At 44.5% G+C, this 21633-nt stretch overlaps 1 protein-coding gene across 3 annotated transcripts in view; it reads left to right on the forward strand.

Annotated features, from left to right (window-relative positions):
* The window catches only part of PSEN1 (presenilin 1), a 70567-nt gene extending 62425 nt beyond the window's left edge, over positions 1 to 8142 (forward strand). For all 3 annotated transcript variants that reach the window (XM_043472473.1, XM_043472476.1, XM_043472475.1), the window contains exons 11-12: positions 5535 to 5653; positions 6889 to 8142. In XM_043472473.1, coding sequence (XP_043328408.1) covers positions 5535 to 5653; positions 6889 to 7044 — 275 coding nt within the window. In that variant the 3' untranslated portion in view covers positions 7045 to 8142. The remainder of the gene's footprint in view (positions 1 to 5534; positions 5654 to 6888) is intronic.
* Positions 8143 to 21633: the final 13491 nt, after the last annotated feature.

A 21633-nucleotide genomic window follows, 5' to 3' on the forward strand; every position in this document is an offset into this window, starting at 1 on the left:
CTGGGTCATATGATAACTGTATATTTAACCTGTTGAGGAACTACCAGCCGGTTTTCCAAAGTGTCTGCACCATTTTGCATTCCCCCTAGCACTGTTTGTATGTTCCAGTTCTTATACATCTTCACTGACACTTTTTATTATCTGTCTTTTGATTGTAATCATTCTAGTGAATGTAAAGTGGTATCTCATCAGGGTTTTGATTTGCATTTTTCTGATGACTAATAGTGTTGAGTATCTTTGTGTGTGTTAAATTTTTATTTATTTGTGTTTGGCTGTGTGGGCTTTCTCTGGCTGCACCGAGCAGGGATTCTGCATAGTGCTGCTGTGCCATGCTCAGACTTCGCACTGCAGTGGCTTCTCTTGTTGCGGAGCATGGGCCCAGTTGCCCTGTGGCATGTGGAATCCTGCCCAGCAGGGATCGAACCCGTGTCCTCTGTATCTGCAGGCATATTCTTTAACCACCAGGGAAGTCTATCATCTGTGTTATTTTTTAAAATTTATTTCTATAGCTTTTTTTTTTTCCTTCCCTGAAGAAGTTAGTTTCTTTCAGTTAGTTTCTTGTAGCACCGTTTGGAATCAAGTCTTTATAAGGCTATCCTTTGTTTAGCCACTGTGTGTGCCAAGAACTTCTCTGTATTATTTTTAACTCTGATACCAACCTTGTGAAATAGCTCTGTAATCCCCATCTTGTAGCTGAAGAATTTGAGGGTTAAAAAATGAGTTGGGCTCTTCTGCACACTTGAAACTGGTAGAAGTATTCATCATTCTGGGAAGGTTAGCAAGTTAAAGGATAACTGACTCTCTAATTCAGAGCATTGAATTTCACGGGTCATATGATTTATTTTTGCACTCAGGAAGACTTCACTCTGGCTTCCACAACTTAAAAAGAAACGCTGGCTACTCAGTAAGATCTTATTAACCAGAACCCTGCTCCTTTCTCACATACATCTAGAGCAGATCCTGCTTCTCAGGGCTCTCAACTCCTGTCTTCCAGAAGTAACTCAGACAACAAAGCTTTAAGACCAGGATCAAACTTCAGTTGGCAATAGTTACTTAACAACCAGAAAGGTAAAAGCAAGTTGTAAAGCTTAATGGGTTACTGTTGAGCCTCCAGTCAAAGAGTATTTTTGAATCCATAGTTTTGAAAAGAACTTAATAAGTTAAAAATAATGTTTGGCAATAGAAAATCTAGGACCTCTGCATTTCTGTGTAAGTTTTAGGAATCAGCTTGTTAGTTTCTATAAACTGATCCTAAAATTTATTTGGAAATGTAAAGAACTTAGAATATCCAAAATAATTTTGAAAGAGAAGAAAGAAGGTGGTGGACTTAAGCAGTCTGATTTCAAATCAAAGCTTACCCCAAAACCATAGTAATCAAGACAGGCACAAGGATAGGCATATAAATCAATGAAATAAAACTGAAAGTCCAGAAGTAAACCTATATTTATGGTCAATGATTTTTTTTTTTAACAAAGGTGCTAAAATAATTCAGTGGCAAAGGGATATAATCTTTTCAACACAAAAGTTAACCCAAAATGTGTCATAAACTGAAATGTAAATGGCAAAACTATAAAACTTATAGAAGAAAACAAAAACTTCATGACCTTGGGTTGGGCAAAGAGTTCGTTAATACAACAGTGATACATAGAAGAAAAAAATTGATAGGTTGGACCTTGTCAAAATTTAAAACTTCAAACGATACCATTTAGAGAAGGGATATTTAGGGAATTCCCTGGCAGTGGTTAGAGCTCTGTGCTTTCACTGCTGAGGATGAGGGTCCGATCCCTGGTGGGGGAACTGCTATCCCACAAGCCACATGGGACAGCCAAAAAAGAGAGAGAAGAGGAATCTATAGACTCACGTTTATAGCACTATCACAGTGACCATGAGATGGAAGCAGCCTAAGTGTCCACTGACAGATGAATGGATAAACAAAATGTGGTGTATACATACCGTGAGGTATTATTCAACTTCAAAAAGAAAGGAAAATCTAACACATGCTACAGTGTGGATGAACCAAGGCATTATGCTAAGTGAAATAAACCAGTCACAGTAAGATGAATACTGTATGATTCCACTTAAATGAAGTACCTCTAGTAGTCAGACTCAGAGATGGAAAGTGGAATGGTGGTTTCCAGGGTCTGTAGGGAGAGAGGAAGGAGGAGTTACTTAATGGGTACAGAGTTTCACTTCTGCAAAATGAAGAGTTCTGTGGGTGGATGGTGGTGATGGTAGCACAACAGTGTGAAGGTACTTAATGCCACTGAACTGTGTATTTAACCACATTAAAAAATAATAATAATAATAATGTTAACAAAAGCAAAGGGGGACTTCCCTAGTGGTTAAGAATCCAAGGACGCAGGTTCAGTCCCTGGTCCAGAAAGATCCCATGTGCTGAGTGCTGCAGCTACTAAAGCCAGCACTCCTAGAGGCTGTGCTCTGCAACGAGAGAGGCCACCACAGTGAGAAGCCCAAGCACCACAGCGAAGAGTGGCCCTGCCTTTCCGCACAGAGAAAGCCTGTGTGCAGCAACGAAGACCCAGCACAGCCAAAAATAAATTCTAAAAAAATTAAAAATTGGGGGGACTTCCCTGGTGGTCCAGTGGCCAAGACCCCATGCTCCCAGTGCAGGGGGGCTGGTTCAATCCCTGGCCAGGGAACTAGATCCCACATGCTCCGACTAAGACCCAGCAAGGCCAAATAAAAATAAGTAATTTTTTTTTTAATTTACATTTTTTTAAAAAGGAAAAAGAGCCACATACTGAGAGACAATATTTTTAAATTCTATTAAAGAATTTGTAGTTAGGATATAAAGAGAATTCTTACAACTCAATAATAGGAAGATATTTTATTTTATTTTTTTAGGAAGATATTTTAAAAATAGGGTAATACTTTTAATAAACATTTCCTCAAAGGAGAAATATAATGGCCAATAAACACATGAAAAGATACTCAACATCATGATTCAGAATGGCTTTAATCAAAAAGACAGCAGCACCAAGTGCAGGTGAGGACTGAAGAAACCAGAAGCATTGTGCACTGCTGGTGGGAATGCACAGATACAGCCATCAGAGAGAACAACTTGGCAGCTTGTCAAAAGGCTAAATGTTAATTTACCATAGAACCCAGCAGATCCACTCCTAGGAATCTCCCCAATGGGAATGAAAGCAATCTGTCCACACAAAGATGTGTGCACTGATGTTCATAGCAGCGTTATTCATAATAGCCAAAAACGGAACACAATCTAAATGTCCATCAACTGGTGATGGATAAACAAAATATAGTATACCCATACAATGAAAAGCTATTCATCAGTGAAAAGGAACAAACTATAGATACATGCCAAAATCATGGATAAACTTCGGAAATATTATGTTAATACAGATGGCAAACAAGCACGTGAAAAGGTGTTCAACATCACTCATTATTAGAGAAATGCAAATCAAAACTACAGTAAGGTTTCACCTCACATCAGTCAGAATGACCATCATCAAAAAGTCTACGAATAATAAATTCTGGAGAGGATGTGGAGAAAAGGGAACCTTCCTGAACTGTTGGTGGGAATGTAAATTGTTACAGCCACTATGTAAGAATAGTAAGGAGGTTCCTTAAAAAACTAGAGTTACAGTATGATTCTGCAACCCTACTCCTGGTCATATATCTGGAAAAGACAGACACTCTAATTCAAAAAAGATACATATACCCTGATGTTCACAGCACTATTTACAGTAGTCAAGACATGGAAGCAACCTAAATGTCCATTGACAGGTGAATGTATAAAGATGATGTGGTACATATATACATGATGGAATATATTCAGCCATAGAAAAGAATGAAATAATGCCATTTGCAGCAACTTGGATGGACCTAGAGATTATCATATTAAGTGAAGTAAGTCAGAGAATGATAAATATCATGTGATATCACTTATATGTGAAATCTAAAAAAATGATACAAATGGGCTTATTAACAACAGAAATAGACTCACAGACATAGAAAACAAACTTGGTTACCAAAGGGGAACCTGTGGGGTAGGGAATAATTTAGGAGTTTGGGGTTAACAGATACATAGTATTATATATAAAATAGGTAAACAACAAGAACCTACTATATAGCCCAGGAAGCTATATTCAGTATCTTGTGATAACCTGTAATGAAACATAATCTGAATAAATATATATATATATGTATATATAACTGAACCACCTTGTACACCTGAAACTAACACAACATTGTACATCAGTTCAGTTCATTTGCTCAGTTGTATCTGACTCTTTGCAATCCCATGGACTGCAGCATGCCAGGCTTCTCTGTCCATCACCAACTCCCGGAGATTGCTCAAACTTATGTCCATTGAGTCAATGGTGCCATCCAACCATCTCATCCTCTGTCACCCCTTTCTCCTCCTGCCTTCAATCTTTCCCACCATCAGGGTCTTTCCAGTGAGTCAGTTCTTCACATCAGGTGGCCAAAGTATTGGAGCTTCAGCATCAGTCCTTCCAAATGAATATTCAGGACTGATTTCCTTTAGGATTGACTGGTTGGATCTCCTTGCAGTCCAAGGGGCTCTCAAGAGTCTTCTCTAACACCACAGTTCAAAAGCATCAGTTCTTCAGTGCTCAGCTTTCTTTATGGTCCAACTGTCACATCTATTTCCATACATGACCACTGGAAAAACCATAGCTTTGACTAGACAGACCTTTGTCGGCAAAGTAATGTCTCTGCTTTTTAATATGCTGTCTAGGTTGGTCATAGCTTTTCTTCCAAGGAGCAAGCATTTTTAAATTTCACAGCTACATTCACCATCTGTAGTGATTTTGGAGCCCAAGAAAATAAAGTCTGTCACTGTTTCCATTGTTTCCCCATCTATTTGCTATGAAGTGATGGGACCGGATGCCATGATCTTGGCTTTTTTAATGACACTATACTTCAATTTTTTAAAATTATATTAAATGAAAGAAGCCAGTCACAAAAAACTTCATATTATGAGTCCATTTCTGTGTCTAGAAAAGTCAGATTTATAGAGTTAGAAAACAGATCAGTTGCTTAAGGCTTGAAACACAAGTATCTAAGTTGGGTGATGGAAATGTAGATTATGGTGATGGTTGCACAATTCCAAGTTTTTTACAGTCATTGAATTGGTGCATTTTATGAAGTAAATCATACCTCAGTGAAACTGTTTTTCAAATAAAAGGAGATGATACCTATCTCATAGGGCTTCTTGTGAGGATTTATTGGAACAAGTGCCAGGTATAAACTCGGCAACAATAGATGACAATTATTTACTGTCATTATTTTTTATATATAACAGCAGCATCTACTCTTAAGAACCCAGAGTCAGCCCTATAGCATCTGAACCTCCTGTTACAGAAAACAAAACAAAACAAAAAAGAAAACCTAATTAAAGCCTAACTTTGTATAATATCATTTACTGATTTCTCATTCAGTGTGGGATGGGGAGGGAGCACATTTTTAAATTGTGAAGTCATAGCAAAGAGTGACAAACTTTTATATTCATAATCTTTCTGTTTTAGGGGGAGTAAAACTTGGATTAGGAGATTTCATTTTCTACAGTGTTCTGGTTGGTAAAGCTTCTGCAACAGCCAGTGGAGACTGGAACACAACCATAGCCTGTTTTGTAGCCATATTAATTGTAAGTATACATTGATTAAAACCTGTTAGAACTCCTTATCTCAAAACTGATTAAAAGGCAGTTCTTTTAACCCCAACTTGGCTGAGTGTTCCAATCACCTGGGGAGCTTTTTAAAAACACAAATAATTGGACCTCACCTGAATAGTTTCTCCATGTGACCACACATTGAAATCACCTGGGAGCTTTTAAAACAGTGCTTCTCTGCCCTGAGATATTACTTAATTTGTTTTAATTGTGTATTTTTTTTTTAAGTTCCCCCAGGAAATTCTGGTAAGCACCTCTGATTAGGAACCACTGCTTCAAGCCTGGCAACATAAATAATTATGTAGAAAATTAGATCAGTCTTAAAGGGGTAAGCAGTTCCTCACTTAGTGTGGGTTTGGTGGCAGTTTTGCATTTAATGCCACAACCTGCAGCATACAGTGTCCTTTGGGCAGGCAATATGAGGCAAGAAAAGCTAACATAGTGCCTGATCACACATCGATTTTGCTTATAGAGTCACAATGTGAGCCTGAAGTTTTCAGAACTACAATTTTAAGTAACTCATAAGATATTTCTTACTGTTATTTTTGCTGGAGGTATGATGTCTCATGTATATATGAGTGAAGTTGGATGAGAGGTTAGATGAGAGCCTTTACTTATGTATTTATTTTGTGATTATATTTGTGATTTATCTTGGTCATGTGACCAGTTAGAATTTTCATTTATTCCTCTTTTGAGGTTAGTTTTCTGGATGTGTCTTAGTGTCTCAGTTAACTAGGATGAAAAATGGCCTGTATTATATAGCTGCTCTGTGTTTACAAGATAACACTATACACTTCATAAACAAGCGTTTGTTGGTTTATTCCATGAGTACGTCTTTGCCCCCAGACAGCATAAAGAATGTCACCTCTAGGATTTTTAGCTAGCCAAACTAAATTTACAGTAGCCAAGTCAATATTTTAGATAGAAATTTCAGTATTGTTAATTTGTTTTAAAAAATCATTTTGCTTATTTTCAGATTCTATCCCCTACCTAGAATTAGGGGATGTAATATCAATAATATATGGATAATAATCTCTTTTGTGAAGAAAAATGTTTCCAGATTCAATGAAAAAACTTTTGTTCTAAAATTTAACCTCAGGATTGTATATTCAGTTAACTAAATTAAGACCAAGATTTGTGATTGAGTTGATTTGCACAGAATATTTGCATAATTATGTCTGCATTTGTGTCTCTTCCCCCCTTCTCCACAGGGTTTGTGCCTTACATTATTGCTCCTCGCCATTTTCAAGAAAGCATTACCAGCTCTTCCAGTCTCTATCACCTTTGGGCTTATTTTCTACTTTGCCACAGATTATCTTGTTCAGCCCTTTATGGACCAGTTAGCATTCCATCAGTTTTATATCTAGCATATTTACAGTTAGAATCTCATGGATTTTTCACCTTTGACTATAATAAAATCTGGGGAGGACAAAGGTGATTTTCCGGTGTCCACATCTAACAAAATCAAGATTCCCAGCTGGACTTTTTGCAGCTTCCTTCCAAGTCTTCCTGACCACCTGCACTATTGGGCGTTGGAAGGAGGTTTCTACAGAAAACGGTTTTGAACACGTCATTGTGGTGAACTAAGTCCCTCAATGCAGAAACTACCAGATTTGAGGGACAAGGACAAGGCAAAGCCATGGGCCAAAAAGTTGCTGTGCTCCCACCAGCAGGTTGACCTGTGGTTGTAGGTGGACTTTACCAACGCTGCAGACTCTCAGGACTACCATTACCAGGAGGTTAAATGAAATGGTTTAAACCAAACAGGACTCTTCATCTTAAACTACATATTGAAAATCAACCTAATAAATCTGTATTGAATTTTGAACCTTTTCGGGAGATACCATAAGGAGAACAGGCACCAGCAGCAAAATGGAAAGATGGGAAGGGACTCAAACTTTCAGACTTTTTGCTGCAGACTTACCGTTTTTAAATAAGACTTTTTTTCACCTGAGTCAAGTCAGAGGTATAGGTTGATTTTGACACTTCTTCTCAAGCACTGAAGCTCATTATCTGTGGCTGCCATTTCTTCCCAAGGCCAGTCTGAACTTATTTGAGGTTGCTTTATCTTAAAAGTCTTAACCTCAGGTTCAAATTCATTAATTTCTGGAAATAATGGGACTATAACTCAACGATTCCCTATCACCCGTAGGTAAATTCTGGATTTTCCACCAAATTCCTAATTTGTAGGCATATTGGGAGGTTCACTTGCCCCCAGGTGCCTCCCTCCTCCCCTCTCTCTCCCTTTACTCCCCTCACGAGCACTTCTCCTGTACGGTGAATAAGACAGCCCTGTTGTGGTAGCAGATGGTCCAGTTGTTATAGGATTTTGCTCTTTGTGTGGTGCAAAGAATGTGTCATGAGTCAGTGCTCTCACCCCTGCTGTCATGATTTCTTCAATAGCAAAATACAGTGTGTGCCCAAAGACAGTAGAATTAAAGAAGAGTAAAATTGCTCGTGAAGCACTTTTCTGTCCTGATTTTTTTCCTTTTTTTTTTTTTTTTAAAAAACTACAACCCGTTGTCTCTTGACAGTAGGCTGGAATTTGAGCCAATAGCCAAAAGTCAGTGGTTTATAAAGTTTACGACTCAGTTGTATCTGTACACGGTTTGGAGAACACCGTTATTTCACTTGGTGAGCTGAGGGAGAACCGAGAGTCTGGAGGAGAAGCAGCTGCCAAGAAAAGCGAGGAGAGGCCCCCAGCAGCCAGTGGGACAAAATGAGGTCATGTCCTATGGAGAGGATCCGAGCAATTCCTCAAGAAACTCACAACGGATGTTCTCCATTTCCCCTTCCACGTTACCTTTCGTTTCAATGTACCTCTATGAGGACTGGGCCTTCGAGTTCAGCCCCTGAGCAGTTCAGTTGGACAATGAACAGAAATAGAGTCACCAGCTGTGGGCACACGGACCCTCTGGAGGGAGCTTTGCCAGGCACACCCCTTCTCTTACCGCAGCCAGCCCTCAGCCACGGTGACAACACCTCTTCTCCAATCACAGCCAGCCCTCAGCCACAGTGACCACACCCCTTCTCCAGCCACAGCCAGCCCTCAGCCACAGTGACCACACCCCTTCTCCAGCCACAGCCAGCCTTCAGCCACTGTGACCACAACCCCTCCTCCAACTACAGCCAGCCCCCAGCCATGGTGACCACACCCCTTATCCAATCACAGCCAGCCCCCAGCCATGGTGACCACACCCCTTCTCCAACCACAGCCAGCCTTCAGCCACTGTGACCACACCCCTTCTCCAACCACAGCCAGCCTTCAGCCACGGTGACCACAACCCCTCCTCCAACTACAGCCAGCCCCCAGCCATGGTGACCACACCCCTTCTCCAACCACAGCCTGCCCTCAGCCACGGTGACCACACCCCTTCTCCAACCACAGCCAGCCCCCAGCCACGGTGACCACACCCCTCCAACCACAGCCAGCCTTCAGCCACTGTGACTACACCCCTCCTCCAACTGCAGCCAGCCCTCAGCCATGGTGGCCACACTGAGCATTTGTGTGGAACGTGGTTTCCCCCTGAGGCTGAAGAGAGGCCAACTCCCCCTCAGCTTCCTGCTGCTTTCTCCCCAGCTCTCATTTGATCTGCTTTGGGTTCTCCATGGAGTTTAGAGGATTTGTTTTTTGTCGTGGAATATTTCTAATAAGAAATTAACTTCAGGAGTAATGTGCCAGTACTACCCTGTGTGTAAAAATGCTCCTGGGCTGTGAGAACTGCAGGGAAAATTACAGCTATGCCAAGAAAGTTGGGGTTCGAGAGTAGGTTTTGTCATCTTTTTTTTCCTTTAGCCCCCTTTCCCCAAGATGCCATTTTTCTCCTCAGATAAGTGGCAACATGGATATTCTCTTCTAGGAAGACACACGATTCAACAAGCTACAGCAAAGCCACCTGAACTCCAGTATGTGACTTGAAGCAGTCTTGAAGGGATCCCTGAGTAGTTTATTTGTGTGAGGCTCCCAAATGTGCTATGCCTTTCATTAAGGGTTTACCTTTGAAGAGGATGTGTGGGGTGTGTGATTGTGTTCAGATCCGTCCTGTGTGTTACTGGCCTATGTAGAGAGATTGCAGTGGACCTATCACTTTCCGCAAGACAGAGCCACATCTCAGCATAGAGAGAACATCATCTTATTTCTTCTAATCACCAGTCTTAGAACTTTTCCTTTGAACCTTCTTCTTAAAGTCAAGTCAGTTTCTGCAATGTCAAAACACTAGTCTTCCACCATGAAAAATAGATTGTCACCAGAGAAAACAGCAATTCCACTGAGGATGTGCCCTCATACAGGGGCAAGGGGTGGCGGTGGCGCCAGAACCATTGACAAAGCATGACCAGCTCAGCTGACCTGCGTTAGAAGAGGGGGAGGGGAGGAGGAAGAATGGCACCCACGGATGTCTGCGTCTGACTGGCCTACAAGAGTGTTTACATACAGAATGTTGCCGTAAACTAGCCTGTGGAAATTCCAACAATATTTGAGGGATCTGTAGAGCTTTTTTTCAAAGAAGTGCTCGCTTCTGTGTTTCTGATTCTCACCAGGTAAGCGGGTAGTCCTTGGATCACAACACTCACTATAAATGACTAAACTTTGATCAGAAAAAGAATCTTTCCGAGCAACATGGAAGAAAATCACAAGTGAACAATTTATTGATTGCACTACAGAAGCAACAACTGATGGGGTGGTGTTTTTACTTTTAAATTCCTGGATCTCCATTTTTTTCAAGTGTTCCTTGGTTTTAAAAACCTTCTTTATTTTACAAACAGATAACGTGTTTAGTCCTTGGCTTTTACTTGGCCTCACAGACTTTATATATGTAGTTTTAATCATAATTTGTAGAAGGTAAGACAAGTTAAACCACCACGTAAGATCTCACAGGGTCAGACATCTCAAGGAAGCCTCTGATACTGACCCCCCCCCCCCACCACCGCCAGGGCCTGGCCTTTCGTGTTCGCCTGTTTATGATCGAGCCCTAAAAAAAATGAGCTCAGAAACCACTCAGAAGGGTTTTGTTCAATGTCTTCCCTGTTCCTGGCATGGCACTGGGGTCTAAGGAAGCAAAAATGACTCAAATGTATCCTCAGTGTAGCTGCAGTCTCGTTTTCTGGTGAACACCATTTTAGCTTCTCTAAAATACTGGCTACTTGTCAAAACCGTTTTTCATGATTACTGTTATTGAGGGCTTAAAAATGTATGTAACAGAGGTGACCTGATTCTTCCAGAAACCAGTCCTTTCAGTAAAGTATTCCTTTTTCTCTAAATTTGCTTTTGGATAGTATAAAAATCCGTCTCATCTTTTCATTTTCAACACCAAGGGAGTCCTGAATGTAGCGGTTTGGGAAGAGACTTGATTTTAAAAGTCCCCAGACACAGGAGACTTATATTTCATGTTCTTATATTTTTCAATATTGTCTGGACTTTCATATGACTTCAAATGAGAAAAACTGTGTTGCAGAAAAATAATTATAGTTGAAATGGTTATATGGTATATAAAGAAAAATTAAAGACCAAATAAATTAAAAAAAAAAAAACAAAAAAAACAGTGGTTTCAGCTCTTCACAACCCTCGTTGAAGTTGCAGAGCAAGGTGTCCCAACAAGACCACTGTAGCGCTCACATTCCAGATCGTCTGGATGGCATTGTCAGAACCGCCCTCTCTGCATGGAATACATCAGATCTGTGCATTGAAGGCCTGGTGCAGAAGTCGAATGTCAAAGCCATTTCCCGGGACCTCTGACAGCTTCAGCATCTCCCTGAGGAAGAAGTTGGGTCCACCATGGACCCTGGAATCTGGTGTTAGCACTTCAGCCTGGCCTGTGTAGCAGGAAAGACTTCCCAGGAGGCAGTTTTCCTTTAAAAACAAGTAAGCATTGCGACAAGACAGCTTCCTAGTCAACTGTGCAGAGCAGTGTGTACAGGACTGGCGTGTTCACGCAGTCGAAGCACCGGGTGGGTTTCTGTGGGATCACTGACCCTCACCTGTTCATTGCCTGGCTTCTGCTTCTCCAGACACTGTTTGTACACGATTCAGACAGACTGCGAATACATCTTTTCAAAGTAACTTTCAAATTCTTGGTAAGATACAATTTTGATAGATGATTGCAGACTTTCCTGTTATTTATCAAATTAATAAAGACTGCATGACTCCAGGTGTGCTCGTCTCCTTACATGAAAGTATTTTCACGTGTAACTGTGAGAATTCTTCAGCCATTATCAGGAAACAGAAGCACACACGCATTTCCATCCTTCACTCATAAATAAGTCATACGGACTATAGCAGGTCACACCTCGGAAGGGTACTATATTAAAACTATTTATGAGAAGTCTTAATTATTTTTAACATGTTTCTGAAAAAAAATTTTTTTTTGAAAAATATTTTTTCCAGAAAACATCTAACTCAATGTAAAGACTGTCAAGATTACTTACAGGATGTATGTTGTACAGTGCAGAGATTTTATAAGCCAGAGGATTATCTTTAAAAAATTATTACCTAGGTCACATGATGGAAAAAAACAACATTTCTTTTATTGACCTCGTGTAGCATATGTTGTCCAATCACTCTACAAAGCCTTTTGTTTCTACACAGAGACTCCCTTACAGAATGTTGGGAATTACTGGTAAAAAAATAAGTCTGTGGCAGAAAAAAAGAGCCTATTGTCTTCAGAAGAAGCAGAGAAGGGGTGGATGAGTTCCTGGGTACATTGGCCAGGGGCATAAAAGAAAAGAAGGTGTTCTTAACCCTCCTATGGTAATCAAGCATCACTTGGTTTTCTGAATCTTCTAGGCAGTGTCATTAGAGCCTGCCAGAGAAGCGTTATGATTTGTCCTCATCAGCTGAGAGGTATCTGATTCTTAGGGCCCCTGACAATGGTGCTCTTGCTGAAAAGGAAGAATGACCCCAGCAGATTAAGAAGCAGGAGTAATGAGGCTGGATTTCCTTCATCACTAGGTAAGTACCACAGCTTTTTGTGGCCCAACCCCTCTCCCTGGGAATTCTGTGTGCCAAAGTCAGGGGAGACCCTGCCCACCAGTTCTTAGGATCTGGTTAAAAGTGAAATGATAGCATGCTTGAGTACAAGCAAGCACAATATTTACTACATGGTCTGAATGGGAATGCGGCGTAAAGGAAGGATCCATGAAAGACAGGGATTAAGGGCAGAGTTTTCTCTAGCAACATAACATTTGAACCAAGTTTGGGAAGAATCCGAATTGGCAAGAAGACAAAGAGCGTACATGAAAAACAAAATCAGGAAGAATGTGGGAGATATCCAAGGATAATTGGATTTTGAATTCAAGTGTTAGTTTCCCAGAGGGAAACCTAATTCACTAACTAAATCTGTTTCTGTATTTACTTAAACTATACTTCCTTCATTAAATGACTTGTAGAAACTGTGGAGGATGACGACTGACCTACCACAGGGACCTTTCAACAACAGAGCCTCTTGTTCTTGACAGAAATTGATTCTCTTAAGTGGGCTGGCCCTTCCATGCCTGCTATGCTGTGCCCTCTAAAGGCGGGAGACAGAACAGCCTCAGAAACCAGGTTTGTAGGAGGCTTTAATTCTGAGGCGAGAAGGTGAAGTTCTCTTGCTGCCTCAGTTTGTCTTTTTTTTTTTTTTCCCCCTTCTAAAACTGTTTTCATTCTGTGGTAACCCAAGGTCAATTCCTTTTGCAAAAGGAAAGGGTTTTGTTACCCTTTTACCATAGAACACCACAAGGTGAAGTGAAGGTAAAATTCTGATTACATTTGTTTTCTTGTGTAGCAGAGCTAGTCAAGAACCACTAAATTCCAAGATATACATCCAGGGATGATTTAAAAGTGGAAACAACACTAGCAGCTAGATAAATATATTTATACTATACCTAAATACCTGAATTTAGGTGAGTGTTTTAAGGGTTGGTACATCCTCTCCCGATGTGGTTATCACATATCTGTCAAGGAAACTGAAGAGAGATTTTTTTTGAACTTTTATCTTGTGCTTAGATTTTCAGAGATTTTGTCCACCAAACACTGAATAACTCATTAGGAAATAATTTGTTTTTCTGTCTCCTCATTGGATCTACGTACATCTGCGATAAGATACATAGATATTTAATGAGATGACCGAGTTTTAACTTGCTTGAGCCAGATAGATGTGAATGTGTGATGCCTTTGGATTTTCTGAGATGTTGAAAATTACCTCCATGCCACCTTCTGCCATCGTGGTATCTCCTTGGGAAGTCTTGTTTCTGAGACCCCCTAACCCAGCCTCCCTGCCCCTTTCCCTCCCAGTTCAGGGATCCTCTCTGGAATAGTCCAGCAAGAAGGTCATCTAGTTTGAAAAGGTCATCAGGCTTGAGTAACATTCCAGTGGGAGAGAAAGGGCATTTTTATCCTGGGTAACCTGCACAGGGGTCTGAGTGCAAGGTCTGAAGACTCCAGGAGGCTATCTGCTTTCACACTGATTTCCTCCATGTCTGTGCTCTCTCTAAGGCAGGACTGGGAGAGCTGGGCTAGGCTTCACTTTTGTTAAATGTGGCTACTCTGCCTTCCTGGGTTACTTCCCTGGCATTTGGAGCTGGGTTCCATGGCAGTTTATTAAGGCCTTCAGCCTTGGTGGGAACCTCTGGTGGCTCAGATGTTATAGCCACGCTTTCCGGGAAACAGACTCACTCAGAAGGACAATGCAGATAGTGGAGTGCAGTTTATTACACCGGTGGGCCCAAGGCAGAGTCTCCTCTTAGCCAAGAACCCCGTCCAGCATTTGTGAAAATCTTTTATACCCCATGCCTACGTGTCTAAACCCACCTCCTATCCCATGTGTACGTGTCTAAACCCACCACTTGCCCCATGTGTACGTGTCTTAACCCACCACTTGCCCCATGTGTACGTGTCTTAAACAGTCAATAGTCAATAAGCCCGCAGTTACATTCCAACCAGTTAATAATCGATAAGCCTGTGATTACATCTTGACAGGTACGAAAAAAACTTTATGACCTGTCCGGAGACAGGTGTGATTACGGTATGCTTCCTCTTAGGCAATGAGTAGCCTGGATGTGATCTTCAGGATTCCTCTGTCTGGAGGGGGTCTTATCCTTCCATTGTCGTCCTCACAGGCACTAAGCAGAGAGTTCAGAGTCCACTGGAGAGGCAGTCGAGCACAGCCAGCACGGACAGGCCTGAGATGGAGTTCAGGCCCTATGAATTCCTTCTTCACAGAAAGTAAAGAATCTGCCCACAATGCAAGAGACATGGGTTCGATCCCTGGGTTGGGAAGATCCCCTTGGGGAAGGGACTGGCTACCCACTTTAGTATTCTTGCCTTGGAAAATTCCATGGACAGAGGAGCCTGAGGGGCTACAGTCCATGGGATCACAAAAAGTTGGACACAACTGAGTGACTAACATTTTCACTTTTCACTTTCAACGGTGCCGCCAGCCGTCCTAGGGGTTAATGTGCTATCGGTGGCCTCACCCCTTTGACTCTGGTGATGTAGGATCCTGCCCTCTAAGCCAGGACACCCCTTTGGTGTCTGATGGATACATGGCAGTGAGCCCACAGCGGCCCACCCTCAGGAGCGACAGAGACCCGGCTCCTCTCACTGTCCGGTTGTTCTTTGGAGAACTCTTTCTAACAGCAAGGGTGAGAATTCCCCATTTCCTTGCTTGCACAATAGAGTCATGACTTAAACCAGGAAATAATAAAGTCACAGACTTGTGACTTTAAAAGTGATTATGCAACTTTTGTCATTAAAGAAATGATTCACCAAGGCAAACCAAGCATTTGTTAATTGCTGCATAAATTGATTCTTGTTTTCAAGTCAAATGCACTGGCGAATGTTTCCGTGAAGGAAGGCAGGTGATCTGGCCCAGAGTGGCCCTGTCGCAGTTGGAGCTTACCCAGGACCAGGCCTGGGAGCTGGCTCTGCCAAGCTGGTGGCCGAGTGGAGTGGCCAACGGCCATCTGGACCCCCTCCCCATCGGCCCCTGGGTGCTTGGAAGGCACTGCCTATCTTCCTGGCCACGCTCCAGCCTTCTGGCAGGAGAGGCCTGGCCGCCCCCTCAGAGGGCCCCAGGCCCTGCCCCCCAGGACTGGAGACAAGCCTGGCCTCATCTCCCCACTGGGAGCTCAGCCAACCCAGCTGTTTCCCGCAGCCCCTCCCTGATCCCCCGCCTCTGCCCAGCCAGTTTCTCACAAGACAAGCCCCTTGCTCCCAGACAGTGTTGCTCCAGGATTCTGTCTCTGGCTGGTGGGGGGCCAGGACCTGCTTCTTCCTGCCATCTCCCTGAGGGCTGACGTTCCTGTGGCCCACCCCAGTCTCCCCGACACCCTCCTTTGTTATTCTCAGAGCAGACAGCCTTTGTCTGCAGACTGGCTCTCTAGACAGGGAAGCCAGCAGAGGAAACTGTCTCATGCACCCTGATCCTCTGAGCAAACCAATGTGGGCACCTTCACTTAGACCACAGAGGTGTGCCTTCCAGCTGCTCAAACCCTCCCACTCCCCAGGTAAGGAGAAGAGCTGGCCGAGGTGGTAAGAGGGAGCCGAGTGTGTGCATTCACCCACCCATCTGGGGCTCCTAGAAATGACTCAATAAATGTTTGCTGAATAAGTGAAGTAATGGGTGGATTAGAGGCCCACAGGAGGGGATTTCCATGCAGGATGATACATAAACAAGGCGCATGTGTGGGAATGTGTTTTAAGTAAGAACAAACATGAACCACTTTTGCCCTTGTTTATAAGGCTGTGCTGGAGATTCTGAAGCCTGAGATCAGTTGGCCTTATCTGCTTAAAAGATCCAGTATTTATAAATAGGTGGTGGGGTGGAATCCAAACAGGATTCCTCCCCCAGGGCACATTTGTGACATCTTGAGAAACCTATGGGTTTCTCCTCGGTCAGTGTCACCACATTGAATGCAGGGGGAATAAAGTGTGGTTCTTGATACTTCTTCTTACCCCTCATTTAACACACAAAAAAAGCCCCAGAGAACCATACTGGCCCCATAAAACCAATGTCCCTGGAGCATTTACTATTGACGTGCCCAGACCCTTCACAGAGCCCATAGGGTTATCCTCATTTCACAGGTGAGAGAATGGAAACTGCGAGAAGATGAGTAACAGTCACAGACACACACGGCTAGAAAGTGGGAGAGGCTGCCCCCGCCCTGGCAGGTCTGGCGCCAAGGCCTGCGCTTCTTACCTCCAGGACAGGGGCACCGTGAATTGGAGCACCGCTCTGCGCCTCTGGTTTCTCTTCTGTAAAATGCAGGCAAGTTTTCTCAAATTTTCCAACTAAAGTTGCTCAAGCAACAGAGGATCATGAGAGACCCTGCAGGTCTAGGGCAGTCCAGAGTGGCAGCCACAGGCAGCAATGTCTCCAGAGTTTTAAGAAAATCAAAGTTTTAGTTTTATTTCACAACGCATTTTGTTGTTGTTTTATTCTGGTAAACACCCATGACATAAAATTTACCATCTTAATTTTTTTTTTTTTTGCCCGAACTGCATGGCGTATAGGATCTTAGTTTGCTAACCAGAGATTGAACCCGGCCCACAGCAATGAAAGCCCAGAATCCTAACTACTAGGCCACCAGGGAACACCTTTCATCTTTTCTTAAAAAAATATTTGTTTGGCTCTGCTGGGTGTTAGTTGCAGCGATCAAACTCTTCATTGCAGTATGTGGGATCTAGTTCTCTGCCCAGGAGTTGAACTCAAGCCCCCTGCAAGTCCCTTCATCATTTGTTAATGTATAATTCAGTGGTATTTATATTCAAAATGTTGTGCAACCATCACCACCATCCATCTCCAGGACTCTTCATCTTGCTAAACTGAAACTGTATCCGTTAAGCACTAACTCCCCATACCTCCCCCACTCCTGCCCCCAGCCTCTGGTGACCACCTGTCTCCATGAATCGCCTTCTCTGTGTGCATGCTGTCGCTTCAGTTGTGTCTGACTCTTTGCAACCCCTATGGACTGTAGCCCTCCAGACTCCTCTGTCCATTGGATTCTCCAGGGAAGAATCCTGGAGTGGGTCGTCATGCCCTCCTCCAGGGAAATCTTCCTGACCCAGGGATGGAACCCGTGTCTCTTAAGTCTCCTGCGTTGGCAGGCTGCTTCTTTACCACTAGCGCCACCTGGGAAGTTGCCTTCTCTAGGTAACTCATGGAAGTGAAATCACACGATGTTTACCTTTTTGTTTCTGGCTTGTTTCACTTAGCATCATATTCTCAAGCTTAATCCACGTTGTATGTCTGTCTGTGCCTGTATGTCTGTGTGCCTGTTTTAATACAGAAGTAACCACACCACCCCTTATCTTTAAGTAGCATTTTACTCTGAAAGAGGAGTCCAAGGTAACAGGTCTGAAATGTACTGGTTAGAGAAGCACAGCAAGAAGATAAAAGTTAGTACTTTCCCCTCGATAAGTTGAGTGTTGGAAAGGCTGTTTCTGAATTGCAGGGCGCTGGTTCTCTGACTTTGGCACAAGGCACAGACATCACTCAGTCTCTGGGTGAGAATCATCCAAACACAGCAGCTGAAGCAGCAGAGGAGGTAAGTGCCCTGGGAGAGAAGTGGAGAGTGACCACGGGGAGAGGATTTCAGGAGTCTCAGCTGCTGGCCTCTGGGGGTCCCAATCCAGGACCCCTCCCTGGCAGCCCACAGGGACAGCAGGCACTGAGCAGGGGACGCCCAGCCCACGTCAGCACCACACCCAGAGAATGACACCTCGCCCTCTCTGCAGCGACTGAGGCACTGAGGCCACCCTGCTCAGCCACGAGACACCAGCTGTGCTCCAGAGGCCGGGCCACCCCTAAGAGGCTGGAGGGACCCTCCAGGCCTGTGCTCTGGGGCTGGCCCCACACCGCACCCCACATTGGCCTTTTTAGGGGCCTGAGCTGGAGCCCCTCTCCCTCAGGAAGCAGACAGTGGACAAGGGGGTCTCCTCACACCAGCTCCCTGCATGTCTCCAGAAGTTCAGGCAAGTGGCTTCTCCAGAGGAGACTGTAGCCCAGATTCTTGCAGTGTGCACTGTGTGTGTGTGTGTGTGTGTGTGTGTGTGTGTGTGTGTGTGTGTGTGTGTGTGTGTGTGTGAGAGAGAGAGATATGTCCATGTGGAAGGAAGAGGATGAGATCTTGAGAACAGAGCTGCTGAATGGGAGCCAATCAGGACGAATTTTCTGGAAAACTTCTCTTCCTGCTTTTTTGTTGCTCTTGGGGCTCTTCCACCCTGGGCAGTGTCCTACCCACACCCTGGGGTCTTCACAAGGCCTCAACCTCCTGCTGGGTTCCTATCCCAGGACCTGGATTCAGGCCCCAGGGCACGGAAGGACATCCCAGGAATTCAGTTGTCTCTGGATGGCCCATGTGTCCGTGGAAGGGTTGGGGAACCAGTATTTCTGTCCCTGCTCTGAGGATATAACTCCCTTCCAAGGCCAGGCAGTGTGACAGCCCCCGTCAGCCACAGTAAACACTGCCCATCTCACTCCCACAGACCAGGGTGGGGTGGGGTTGGGGGGCGGAGTGGGTGCAGACTAGCACTTGAGGGTTTGAACATTCTCCTTCCCACCCCCCAACTTTGAATGACTCTATCAAGGGAAATGGATGCATGTGTTGGAGGGTGGAGAGAAGTAGAGACACAGAAAAATCCTCAAATGTGAAATGTTCTTTTCTCCTTTTGGATTCCTGGTGGGCTGTAGCATAGGTTGTGTTGTGGTTTGTTTTGGCTGTGATGGGTCTTCACTGCTGAGTGTGGGCTTTCTCTAGTCATAGTGAGCAGGGGTGACTCTCTAGTTGCAGTGCACAGGCTTCTCATTGTGCTGGCTTCTCTCGCGGCTTGCGGGCTCTAGAGGGCTCGGGCTTCAGGGGTTGTGGTGCACAGGCTTAGTTGCCCTGTGGCATCTGGGATCTTCCTGGACCAGGGATCAAACCCGTGTTTCTTGCATTGGCAGTCAGATTTTTAACCACTGGACCACCAGGGAAGTCTGGTTGTGGCGTTTATAGTGGAAATATTTGAATATTCAGGTTGTAAGATTTGTTTTATTCTAAGGTAACACACAAGGGTAGAAGGCAGTGCCCTACTAGAAGGTCGGGCTTCCCTTGCGGCTCAGCTGGTTAAGAATCCTCCCGCAATGCGGGAGACCTGGGTTTGATCCCTGGGTTGGGAGATCCCCTGGAGAAGGGAAAGGCTACCCACTCCAGTATTCTGGCCTGGAGAATTCCATGGACCCTATAGTCCATGGGGTCCCAAAGAGTTGGACACGACTGACTTTCACTTTCACTGGAAGGTAAACTCCCCAAGGGCAGGACAGTCTGTGCGTTGGCGCCCGTGGCTGGGCAGAGTTGACAGTGCAACCCTATGTTTAGTGACACTGCCTCAGTAGCTTGAAAACAGCCGTGGGGTGTTTATGCCGTGGAAACTGATCAGTGCTACAAAGCAGTGCTTTCTGGCCTCCAGGGAGCTGGTTGTTAAATGTTTACCACCACTAGACGTTTATTCTCCCCAGCTTCCAGCAGAGTAGGCACTCAGGTATTCAAGGAATGAGTAAATTAATAAACCACCATCCAAAAGAGCAGAAAGGAGAGAAGCAGTGTTCTCCAAGTTCAGGTTAGCCGAGTGCTGGTGCCACATGTCTTCTCTGGGGTAACCCAGCGCCTGAACTGCCATCTGGGGGACCTGCCAAGTCTTGTTTCCCAGGTCCTGGAGGTCGGGGCGCCAGCATGCTCCTGTTGGGGCTAGAGTCTGCAAGGGCCATTTGGGGCTTTTTTCTGGGGGCAACGAGGGTCCGTGTTGCCTAAAAGTGGCGGTGGCAGCAGTCAAGGATCCAGCGGGATGTCCTAACCAGCACTGGTCCTGGGCCATGATCTGTGACCACTTCTGTGATTCCAACCCATTTCTGTGCTGATTCTCCAGCTTCTTGTCAAGTCTATGAGCTCCCAGTATCTTTCCTCTGACGAACGTTTCTCAGTTAGCCATGTCCTTTTCTGTGGTTTGTAACCAAGCGGCCTATGTGTCAGGTCAGGTTTGATGCACAAGAGATCTACTGGGGGAAAATGCAGCAAAGATAAACAGAAGGGATCCGGGGCAAAGAAAGCCTTCAGAGAGTGGTGTAGACCTGAGGTATGGCAGCAGGAGGTTGTCAGTCAACCGTGTTTCCTGCACCACTCTCTGGAGGAGCACTACGGAGCCCTGGTGCAGGGTCCAAAGAGGAAAAACACAGACCCCTGCCCTTGCGAAGTTCACAACTTAGAGGGAGGAGGGCAGACAGATGTGTCACTGCAGTGGTTCACAGTGCTTAGGTGAACCCTGCATCATGGGAGTGCAGGTGGGTGGAAGGAAGGCTTCCTGGAGGAGGTGCATTGCAGGAGCTCTTGGGGTTTTGCCGTCTCCCTCCTCTCCAGCTTGTGATCCCAACCCAGCCTCACAGAGAGGTCTGGCCACTCATTTCTTGGCTGTGTCCCTGGATCTGCAATCTACAAGGATGTAGGGAATCCAGGATAGAGGTATTGCAGGAAGGGGGACCCCTTCCAGGGCCCAAAACTGGGCTCTTGTCTAACACTCAGAAATGAATTGTCCAAGGAGACACATGTGCTGACAAAGCAAGAGATTTTATTGGGAAGGGCACCCGGGTGGAGAGCATGAGGGTAAGGGAACCCAGGAGAACTGCTCTGCCGCGTGGCTCGCAGTCTTGGGTTTTATGGTGATGGGATTAGTTTCCGGATAGTCTTTGGCCAATCATTCTAATTCAGAGTCTTTCCTGGTGGCGCACGCATCGCTCAGCCAAGATGGATGCTAGCGAAAGGGATTCTGGGAAGTGGACAGACACGTGGTGTCTCCTTTTGACCTTTCCCGAACTCTTCCGGTTGGTGGTGGCTTATTAGTTCCGTATTCCTTATCAGGATCTTCTGTCATAAAACAACTCATGCAAATGGTTACTATGGTGCCTGGCCAGGGTGGGCAGTTTCAATCAGTGTGCTTCCCCTAACAG

Source organism: Cervus canadensis, chromosome 6, assembly GCF_019320065.1.
Source record: "Cervus canadensis isolate Bull #8, Minnesota chromosome 6, ASM1932006v1, whole genome shotgun sequence".
Taxonomy (NCBI): domain Eukaryota; kingdom Metazoa; phylum Chordata; class Mammalia; order Artiodactyla; family Cervidae; genus Cervus; species Cervus canadensis.